Source organism: Acanthisitta chloris, unplaced genomic scaffold (assembly GCF_000695815.1).
Source record: "Acanthisitta chloris isolate BGI_N310 unplaced genomic scaffold, ASM69581v1 scaffold11861, whole genome shotgun sequence".
NCBI classification, from domain to species: Eukaryota; Metazoa; Chordata; class Aves; order Passeriformes; family Acanthisittidae; genus Acanthisitta; species Acanthisitta chloris.
Genome location: NW_008654398.1, coordinates 86,671 through 98,470, shown reverse-complemented (window position 1 = coordinate 98,470; position 11,800 = coordinate 86,671). Strand labels below are relative to the sequence as shown.

General features: G+C 36.3%; 1 protein-coding gene across 1 annotated transcript; it reads left to right on the top strand.

Moving 5' to 3' along the window:
* Nucleotides 1-270: 270 nt before the first annotated feature.
* Nucleotides 271-11,204, top strand: MBIP (MAP3K12 binding inhibitory protein 1; the record flags this gene model as incomplete). Its single annotated transcript, XM_009083509.1, has 8 exons — nucleotides 271-468; nucleotides 2,129-2,350; nucleotides 2,450-2,546; nucleotides 3,968-4,033; nucleotides 5,736-5,888; nucleotides 8,334-8,431; nucleotides 9,730-9,768; nucleotides 10,904-11,204. Coding segments are annotated over 8 exons (984 nt in total), but the record flags the coding sequence as incomplete, so codon positions are not given.
* Nucleotides 11,205-11,800: the final 596 nt, after the last annotated feature.

The window sequence follows — 11,800 nt, the reverse complement described above, 5'->3', positions numbered from 1 at the left end:
TGCTGGTGATTCTAGCATCTGTTAAAAGAAAAGATGGTATGAGTAACTCACATGAACAGTGTTTTTGTACGATAATTAATTGCATAAAGCTAAGGACCCAATTAATACAATGAAAGTGTGCCGGGCTAGTAAGGAATTTTTAATTTTTGAATATACTGTTCCAAGCTTACTTGGAACATGGCAGCTGCTTGAACGATAATTAATATCAGACGTTTCCAGTGGCCTCATATAAAGATGGGGTCTGTGTGAGATTGAACATAATTGTTGTCTTGTAGAAGTCTTGTATACTTTTGTGATGTTGAAATAGATAACCTAATTTTTTATTGTGTTTGTTTTGCCTTGTTGAAGCTTAACCTCGGAGATGATATCGTGAAAGTTGTAATCGATTGGAGCAAGCTTCAGAGCACATCAGCACTTCAGCCAACATTGCTCTTTAGTGCACTTCAGCAGCATATTTTATGTTTACAGGTAAATATTTCGTGGGACACATTTGACTTGACAAAAGGGATCAGCAACTGAAAGTAGTTATATTGTCTGAACTGTAAAATTTCAGTAATTTTGTTCTTACCTTGCTGTGTTCAACAATAAAGGAATGCAGAAGTTTAAGTCCTTAGGATTCCACTATGCTCCATAGGTACTCACACTTATGGATTTTTCAGATCAGTGGTGGAAATAGCCACTGTAGGTGAGCAGGCTGAATAAATGCAGCCTCATTGATTTCTAGACTTGCATTGTAAATGTGATACATTTCCATCTATGGTGGGTTATAATTAAGCAATAAGACACGGCAGGTGTGTGTCATGCTATGATAATGATTCCATGCGTTGGGTGAGTTTTGAGGCTCATAGAGTGCTTTCAGTGGTTCAAGAAGTGGCATTATCCCAGCATGACACATCCTGGAGTGTCTTACTGCAATTAAATATATTTTCAGCGTAAGTTTTTTTTTTTAAAGAGTAATTTCTTTGACATTAATGTCTCATCTTGCCAAGTAGCCAGTCACCATTACTGTCATTTCTTTTAACTATTTGGAACTTTCCAACCCTGCCAAAAGTACACGTAATTTAGTTGCATGGCAGGGAGGGTGAGCAGTTTGTCAGCTGGTTACTGAACAGTGTTTTGACCTTGATAGTTCATATGTAAAAGATGGAGGTTTGAATACCAGTATTTTGCTTCAGCTAGTCAATGAATTGTTTCGGGTGAGTAGTACTGAGAGGATGAAAAAGGAAGTTTCTGTATTTGCTTCTCTGTAGGTAAAAGAAAGACCCTTTATATTTTCTAGTCATCCACCAAATCTTTGGTGTGATGAACAGAAAGAGAAAATGCACAAGATAGAAGCAAGTAAAAATTACATCCAACTGTAATTGGATTCCTGTGAATAGGAATTTGATTCTGTTGCAGAAATTGTGACTGGTAAAAATCATGTCTTTAAAAAAAAAATTCTAGAGAGAAATAGTGAAATTCAGACTAAATGAAACAGATAGAAAGTAAAAAAGAGGCAGTGACATCTATATGCACTGAGGTTTTGTTATTATGTTGTGCATTTATTTTTGCTGCTACAAATGCATTCTCTCATTTAATTTCATGACCTAAGTAGATAATCAACCATGTCAAGCAAAGCATGTGTCCAGGATAACGCCTATATATTTCATGTCTGCGTTCGCACATTCACTTGGGCAACTGTGGTTTCAAGTGGAGAATGTAGTGCTGTGGTGATAAAGTAAAGGCTTTACAGTGTGTAAGCATTGGCTTTCATGTTAAGTAGGAAAAATACTAAGCCTTACTGTTCTGAGTAAGCATTTGAATGACATGTTAATTAAGTGGCATTGATGCCAACGATTGAAGCTTTGATTTAGCTAGTAACAGGAGAGTATGGGCAGATTTTCAAAGTTGGGAGCTTTCCTCTACAAACCTCTAAAAGGCACGGGTCAAAAAGGTCAGAATCATGGTGTGCACAATATTTGGACCTTTAAAAAAATCTTATTACTGTGTTCCATCAAAGGAAGATGTCGTAATTCCCAAAATTATTTTTGTTGTTCTGTTTTGGAAATTGTAGTAGTACTTGGCCTTTTGTTTTGGGGACTTTTTGGCTTTTATTTTTTAACCCCAACATACTGCTTTCTTTGTTCAGCCTCTTTTAGAAAAACTCCAGTCATTGATTAAAGAGGAAAATATAGGCCCCGTTGAACCTGCAGGTAAAACAGAAAGCCAGACTTGTGAAACAAGTTTAGATATTTATGATGGTAACTGTCAGACTGAAGAAAAGTATGCAAGTTATGACTTGGGAGATCTGAAGGATGCTCATATTGATTTTGATGCAGAGGTGGTCCAAATAAAAGCTGGAAAAGCAGAAGTAAGTGATTTACCTGATTTTTTTTTTTTTTAAACAGCTTTCTAAATTTTAAATTTAAAGAATGAAATAGATATATACAATCATGTTTATTACCTGCAGATTGACAGGCGGATATCAGCCTTCATCGAGAGGAAACAAGCTGAGATCAATGAAAATAATGTCAGGGAATTTTGCAATGTTATTGATTGTAATCAAGGTAACTGGCTAGCCAGACTTTAATCTTCATAGCAATTTAAGTTGTGTGGCTTTTTTCTTTAATAATTTTTTTATTTTTCAAAAGCACTAATCTACATTTAAAACAGAACTTTCTTTTAAGAGTAACTGTTTTAGCCTTAAGAACTTGCATGTGCACTGCAGATGTCAGAAAAAAAAAAGAAAGTAGTCATTGGATGACAATGTTTAATGTATCCCATACAAAAAGACAATAGCTATTACTGTGTTTGTTTTAAGAACTGCTATCCTGGATCAGATGATTCTGTAACTATTGTTCCCAGTGTTTTTTAACTAGATGTTCCTCCAAAGTAAATTGAATTGCGATTCAGAAAATGCTTTGTGAATTACATATTCAAACTGAAGTTAATTTAATACTAGTTAGATTACAAAAAAGTATTCTGGCACTCAATTTGCTTTACTAGCTTCTTAGAATATCTGTTTCCTTTTAACGTTGCTCACACTGTTGGTGTTTTTCATACACCAGCTGGTACAGTTGACTGTATCTGTAACTAAACAATCTTAAATCTATCTGGTAGACTGGGTCCCATTAACATGATCAGTAACTGTAGCCAAATGCATCTTACAATGAAGACACTTGTATGTACGTAAGAGACATTTCTAAGTACCTGTGAACCCAGATGTGCATTGTCTCTGTGAGGTACTTATGCTCTGAGATCAAAGCTTATTGTTGCATAAGCTTTATAGGAAGATAGTTTAATTCCTTGAATGTTAGCTGGAATGCAGAATATGCTAAATAGTAAAATACTCATACCCAAAATTGCTAATTATGTACAGAAGAAATGATGATTAGACCTTTCTTGATATGTTCAGGCATAATAAAATGTGTAAAACTTTGGTCTATATGAACAGAGATTAAAATATAAACACTAGAATAAACTAAAGTAGTCTGTACTGTAGGCTTTTATGGTTAAACAAATGAAAGAAGTCACAGGCATCAGAATAAATGCTGGAAGGCTTAGAAAAGAATGCTGATGAGTAAACTAGATCAGTCTAAAAATGGGAGAGCAGTTTCAGAAAAGGACATAAACCCAGACTAACAGTGGTAAGCAGGGAAAAAATTTCTATACAGGAAGAAATAAATAAATTACAGAGAAATGCAGTGAAAAGTAAGAACCAATAAATTTGGTCATGATCAATAAACTTTTATATACACATGTGCATACATTTATATGAGTGACTTACTCAATTAAAACCAGTAGGTCCATGCAAGTGTGTGAAGCTATTAATGGGCAAGTGCTTGTAGAAAGAATGAAGTATTTCTGATGTTTTTGTTGTATGAAACATTTTAATTAGATTTGTTAAAAGCATCAAAGCTGATGATGGTTAGAATATTTTAAATTATAAATGCATAATTAAGACCTCACTTTATTATTATTTATTTAGAAAATAGCTGTGCCAGAACAGATGCAATTTTCACACCCTATCCTGGATTTAAAAGCCATATAAAGGGTAAGCAACTATTTTAATACCCATTTATTAAGTGTCCAGATGTAACAGCAATGATGAATTTTTGACTTCAAAACTTTGTTTAGGATACGCAAAAATGCAAACTTCATGTATGGATTTTAAACTCTAGTGAATACTTTAACATCTTCATGTACATCTCCAAGGTTTTCAGTCCCATAATGGTTTCATTAAACTAGTGGTTAGGCATTGAAGATCAAACCACAATAGCCTGTTTTCACAGTCTGAAGGGAAATGTGCAAAAGATAAAGCAGGACAGAGAAGCTGAACAATTCTTAGCTTTTCTTCTAAGGTGAAGCCAGCAGTTCAATTAAGGAATTGAGATTAAACAGAATTATCTTCTATTTTTTGCTAGTTGGTATAAGTATATTGAATTAAAAAATAGTTTTGGGACACAGTGAAAGTTCCAAGACATAGATTTATGGGAAGTGACAAGCTGGGGAATGACTATACTACTGCATTAAGGTTTGGAAAGGAGTAAATAATGTAGAAATGATGGTCCAACAAAAGTTATATATAAAATATTGCTTGTCCATCTGCTACTCTCTAGATGCACACAAGTTACCCTGTGTTTAAAGACAAAACAACCAAAACCAGCATGAAAGTAACGTCTATTTTTGAGGTGATAGTATTCAATTATCTGCTTCATATTGGTTCTAGAAAACTGATAACTATTCTGAATTCTCTAATTCAGAACAATACTGTGTAGCACAGTGATGAGCATTGAAAGGTCTGTTGTACTAAGAGGGAGATGGGGAAGTGAGCTTGAGTTTAGAATCTTTCACTAAATACCAATTTCAGTAGTCATGTTTTTAAACTGAGAGCTACTTTGTAACTTGGGTGGTGGCATATTACAGGAAAAAAGGAAGTTTGCACTTCAAGTAGCAGTTCATAACTGAAACAGTAACAACACTTAGAAAGGAATTGGAAGTAAAACCAGCATAAGCAAATTAAGAATGTAACATGTGGCCTTTGCGAAGTACTGAGTAAGAAGGGGTGGGTGGGTGTGTGGGGGGGTGTGTGTGTTGCTTCAGCGTCCTCAGTTGCCAGCATTGTCCTTAAGTCTGCAGTACACTGCAGTAGTTCTGTCAGGAAGGACTTAAGAATTGACTGTGATTTAAAGAGAAGCGATCAAAATCTTTTGATGAACACATGGCTCAGCATGGGTAAAAGACAGACCCAGAAGCAGCTGAGGAGTCACTAAAGCTTTCACCCGAATAACAAAAATTAGAAGTGAACTTCCTTGCTGAGATTTGTACCAGTTCTTCTAGTTGTTTGCCTCCCACCATCTTCATGTATTTATGATACTTCCTGTAATACTAGGGGTGGCCTCTTCTTTGCATTCACAACAGCTCACATGTACAACTGCTGACATAGATATCGAGGTTTCTGCTATTTATCAGCAGCTGATGACAAATTCTTGATACTGCCATTCCACATGAATGTATGAGTAATTCTTTTACTTTGCATATGTAAAGTCCTAGGTTTTTGTTTAGCTTAGTTACTCATGCAAAAAATAGGAAAATATTTTTACTTGAACTGTTGATCTTACTATGTGTGGGACTCTTCATCTAAGAGACTTGTGTGAAATTGATTTAACACAGGTTTTCATGTTTTAATATTTTGTTTCTTTCAGTTGTGCTCTGAGTTTCATGTGTGTGTATGAGAAATTTGTGTTCTCATCTAGTTTCTAGGGTAGTAAATACATATGGACCTCAGACTAGATCTGAAGGAGCACATGTGTCCAGTCACAAAGTCAGTGTACCCATGCATGATTGTGGAAACCAAGCCGTTGAGGAGAGATTGCAAAACATTGAAGCACACTTACGGTTACAAGCAGGTTTGTACCATGTTTTGATTTTGACATTGGTATGTTAGTTTATACTACAGTTCTCATTACTGTGGTGAAACTGGGCAAGTCTATTAAAACTGTTATTGTAAAAAGAGTGAGTGGGTCCACTAAAGGGTTTCATTCACCCCAAGTATGATGTAATGTTTAGGTCCTTAAGCCCAAATTGGGATGCTGAGTTAGTAAATGTACACGTTATGTGGGGGCAAACGAGAGTGGCACTTCAGAACAGGATTTAAGACAATCTGGTATATTTGGAGGTAGAGGTTCAGTGGAATCTTTCTGCCTTGACCCGCTGAACAGGAAAAGCTGAGGTGGGGACTCGGTGCTGCTTCCTGGGCAACTTGTGGGCTGGGGATAAAATCAACCCAAAAGACAACCTGAAGTCCTTTCCTAAAGGTGGACAATTCTTGAAATACAGTTAGGTGTAAAGCTTATTTCCCAGAATGTGGGAACTTGTTATCCGTGCTTCCCTTTAGCCATGCAAACATGAGCCTACACCTTTCACTAGAATAAATGCCATAGCCATCAGGCTACTGATGTTTTTATAGGTAGTTGCTTTCCTCACCCCAGCCCCAGTTTTCTATAATATAAATCAATGAGGCATCTATCAAGAAGGACTTTGTATTTTTCTTGAAAATTGGTTTCAAAACAGAACAGAAGCCCAAGTCCAGGAAAGCGAATTTTCTACGCATCACACTGCAGACACACACTTCACCTTTTTTGTCTTCTGAATACCAAATAGATGCCAAGAATATGATGGACATTGACTAGATCACTGATTCCTGTGAATGTGTACTGGATTAAGGTCCTCTGGCAACAAGAAGAGTAGGATGTGCCTAGATGCCGTTGAGGCAGCAGTTAGAGCTTGACGCTTAGCTGTATAGCTGTCTCAAAAATAAGTTGGATTTTGTACATGGAAATCAAATTTGCAAGTGGCTGACCTGCATTAGGGTTACAGTGTGTAAATTTGGAGTTCACGCGTGTCAGGGATAATGACTGGATGTAGCCAAGGAGGGGTCCTATTGCCTATAATAGGTGACATAATTTTGTTTGAAGGAACATGTCAGCTAAACTATAGAACAGGGTGAGAAGATGAAGGCATGCAATATCAGCTCCACTCCTGTCCAAACCAGCATTCAAGGGGAAGGTCTCAAGATTATTTGTTGCTTAACCCAGCAGCTGTGCAAAAAGTATTCATCTGAGCAGGTAACCTGCCTCAGCTACCTGCTCACTAGTTTTTGCTTCTAGTGATAGAAAGAGTTAATCCTGACTCACCTGCTGTTTTTCAGAACAGCTTCTTGTAGTGCTAGCACTGCTTTTTTCCCTTTACATTAAGAGAAAGCAATATTAAGAAGAGTGAGAGGTTAGCCGATTTAATTAGTAGCTGCTGAGTGATGAGTAGAGAGCAGAACTGAAGGAGGGAAACTACCTGCAAAATTGTTTGTTTGAAGGGACAAAATAGATGAATGACGAAAGCCCCTCCAGATTAGTGCTTATTTCAGTAGTTTGTGAAATAGAATTGTCTTGCCTAACAGACCTAGAAATAAATGGAAATGGGTGACAAGAAGTAAAAGCTTGCTGAGGCTTTGGTTGTCACTACTGTTCAGAACCAAACAATCATTTTAATAGCCAGTATTTAGTTGTGATAGTCAGTTATTTCAGTTTATAGAATACTATGTATAAGTGAGATACTGGCTAAGGCTGATATTTTGATCAGTTCTGTTTTTACATGGGGAAACAAGCCCAAACTGCTGTAGTATAGATGAAAACAGCAAATGGGTTGAGGTAGGTTTTTTGTTGCTCTTGTTTTTGTAGTGCTTGTGGGTTTTTTTATGGGCTTTTTTTTTGCGGAGGGTGGTTCTTGGGGGAGCTTGAAATTTTGTTTGTTTAGTCATTTTAAAACCTCTCTATTTCAAAGCTCTGTTATTCCATTCCCCACCTGTGTTCTTCCGTCTATGACCAGGCAAATACTGTTCTTTGTCAAGCACAACTCATACCTGTCCTCTAACCTCTGATGCTCAGTGGAGAAAGGTTTCCTTTAGAACAATCTTAGATATCAATGCTGAATTCATGAGTGGTCTGCCATCTCATCTGCTCTCCTAATGCTGCTCTCAGTTTTGAAGTGGTAACATTTCATGTATGACCAGTGTATTGTAAGAGTGATCATTAGTTGTTCCAGAGTCCTTGTCAGACATATGTCAACCAGCTGCATAAACTCGTCTTACTGCATTTGCTGACTGCACTGTCTTAGCCATCAAGTTTTACTCTGAGTCATATTAATTATCTTTCTTTTTTATTTTTATTTCTTTTTTGTTTCAGCTACTGATTGTTAGCTGGTGTTGAAGAATTTATGTGTCAAACTTGCAGTCTTTAGTTTAAAAAGTTATTCAAGTGCTTTTCCTGATTTCCTTGCATTTATACTGATGTTTTCAGGTGGTCCGGTACCAAGAGACATTTATCAGAGAATTAAGAAACTTGAAGATAAAATCCTTGAGCTGGAAGGACTGTCTCCTGAATATTTTCAATCTGTAGTAAGAAATTCTCTCACCTTCTTTTTGACATACTTAAATGCATTCAGGCCTTTCATGCTTAAATCTTTGATATACAGAGAAAAACTTCAGGAGTCAGAGGGCAGACACTTTTGATAGACAACTCTGGCTTGGTGTAATGGTTGTATTACACATGGACCATCTCCTTAAGTTCATATTTCTACCTAATTTCTCAGTCAAAAGAAAAAATTGTAGCCACCCAAACTCAACTGTAAGGAATGTATCATAAAGGTTGGATTTCTCTGCCCTGCCTTAAAATCTGAAGTGTTTCTTATGTCAAGAAAACTGACTAAAGTTTTGATTTATATACAAGTCATTAATGGCTTAAATCAGCTGAAATCCATTGGGCTTCTGTACATGATCTGATTTCTAATGATCAGCTATGTGAATAACTTCCAAAAGGATAAGAGAGTAAACCTTTTAAAAATTGTTTCATGTGATTCTATGACTTAGGTTTCTTTGTCTCTGGTTTTCAGACTGAGTTCTGTCTCTTTATGAATAGTATATCTTAACCGTCACTTGCCAAATGATATTAGGACACAGATACCATTAGTCATTACTACATCAGGCCCTACTTGGCTGTAGAAATTTCTTGTCCCTTATCTTGCTCTTCTTTCCCAATGTAGCAGTAAGCATGTCTCTTTTATTGTTGATCATATTTTAATTTATATCTTTGTTCTTGAGACCAGCCAAAGAAGAGTCAGCAATTAAAAATCAATAGCAATATTATAAATTTTTGTTTCATTTTGTGATTTGTGTTGGAGACCAATAAAGTTCTTTGTGAGGCTATTCCTTCAAGTTGTTGAAAACCAGAAGTTAAAACATACACTTTCATAAGCCAAAATCTCTATGGAAAGTGATTTAGGATCTTCTCTAGAATGGGAATTGGGGAGAAATTTGTGATGGTGGCAACAGTAGAGTTGCACAATAATTAGCATTTTTTTAATCCAAACTTTGCATAAATATTGGTGTGGATACAGGCAAATTTTAGGGAGAAAAATATTTACAGTTTCAAAAGCTTGATTCTCTCTGAAGGAAGCTTCAGTTAAATTGCTAGTTGTTGGCTGCCAAGTGTAGAGAAGCTTCAACAGCTTCTGACTGCTCTCCAGTAGCATTTCTCATAATCCAAAGTACTTAATTATAAAGAAGATTTCTTTAATTCATGGAATGGCAGTCAGTGTTCTTTGTATGCTTTAAAGACTTTGTCAACTTTGTTACAGAATTATTTGTGATCCTCTGCCAGTGTAACATTAAGTCTGTTTTGATTATCTTTTCTTTAGAGCTGTTCTGGCAAGAGGAGAAAAGTTCACCCTCCCCATGTAAGTGCTGTTAACTTTTGTTTACCTTATGTTTAGGTTGTTTTGAGTGAAAAGTAATCAGAAGTTCTACCAAGCAAATATCTAACTTCTCAAAAATAGCTATGTCAGTATTGGATAGCAAAGAAGGAGGAAAAGGAGACAGAGCTAATGGGTGTTAAAATGAAATGAGTCTTCTAAGAACCTGTACTAGGGTAAATTAGTGTGTTCACCAGTTAGAAGGATGATGGAATAAAACAAGTCTGATATTGTTAATCAAGCTGGGAAGTAACAAGCAATTTCTGTGTTCTGATCAGTCCCCTAGCAATGTCTTCTGGTTTTGTTTTGTGGCTTAGTGTTTGTTGTTGATTTCAAAATTATTTTTCAATTTGTTTTACTGGTTTATGAAGAGGCAAAAGTAGAAATGACTGGTTCAGCAAAAGTATTGCAGAGAGACACATTATAGCAGATATTAACTGTCAGTAACACTTGCCATTTTCACAGCACCACCATATAAAGGGAACGCATTAACCTCGTATCTTAGTTCACAAGAGAGAAGTTCTCCTCAGTGCAAGTGAGATCCTGGCTGGAATGCTGTCTGCTGCTAGGCCATCACACTTGGAGACAGATGGACTGGGGAGAATGCTTAGAATGGGATGTGGGCCATTTGAGACTGGAGGAAGTAAGGGTTGTTTCTATGAGGACAAAAACCTTGCCTAGGGTAAAATATTTGTATAAAAAGACTGATGACCAGTTTGTGTAAGCAGGCTTAAAAAAATTGTCAGGTTAAGTGGGTTCAGAGGAGCTTGATGTTGGGCAATAGGAAAAAAACCCTTCACTGTAAAACCAAGTTCTACAAGATCTAGATAATCTCACCCAGTGTTTTAACATCAAAGGATTTTGGGAATTTCTATGAGCAGGTTAAACAAGCATCTAATAGAAGTAGCATGGATATATTGATCAATGACTAGGACTGTCTGTTTCTTCTAAGTTTACATTATTTTCAAGTTTAAATTGCCAAAGACTAGATTCAGACAATTTTGCAAAGGTATTTCTATCACTTAGTGCAATATGCAGTGACCTTAGGTATCAGGGGCTAGGCCACTTCTTTAACAATTACAAGATGTAAATGATTGTGATTCTTATTTTGTTATTTTAGCAGAACTATTCATTGGCTGAACTTGATGAAAAGATCAATGCTATAAAACAGGCATTACTGAGGAAAACAAAAGAAAGCAAGTCCAAGGAGACTGAGCAGCTTCTTCAATAAAAAAAGGTCTTTACAGAACCCTTATCATGCTCTACACATACCTAAACCATATACCTGAGCAGTGTTCCTCGGGGGGTGGCTTTAGCAATGAAGACAAAGTATGCATATAAACTCCTTTTGGATAATGCTGAAAGCTTTCTTTCAGAATATCTCATTTAAAAGCAGACTTATTAATGAAAGAGTTACTTTAAAATGAAGAATGTTTCACATTCCCTTCTGTTATAAAGGAGGATTGCAGCATCATTTGTATGTAGAAAGTCTTAACTGGTATACAGAAGCATGTAATTCTTGATGACTTTGTGTAAGTAGTTTGCATAGATTTGTGGAATAAAATTAAATACTTCCTCAAAGCAAACTGTATTGGGGAAAAAAGTTACAAAAACCCTTGCAGTATGCATGCTTATCTGCATTTTTTTCCTGTGTTTGTCACTGTTTTCAGTGCTGTTAGAAAATTGCATTTCTATTTGACAGGTCATTATGGAAGTCCTGTATGTGTAAATAAAGGCAACTGTTCTTCACTTCCTCAGTGCCCTGTAGGAATTCAAACTTCATACCTTGCTAAGAAACTCAATATATTCTAAAGACCACCCCAAGGGAGATTTTGGGGAGTATGCCAGCAGACACCAGCTTCCCTTCTATGTGTATGCTTGCATGACTTTTGAAGCGTGGCTGCTGGCTATGTAGTTTAAATTAAAGTCAGACCTTTGGCCACGCACTGAAGTGTGATTTTGCTGTGACTTTTTGTTCGTTGTTTGTTTTTTAAATAAACCATTTTCTATTTATACC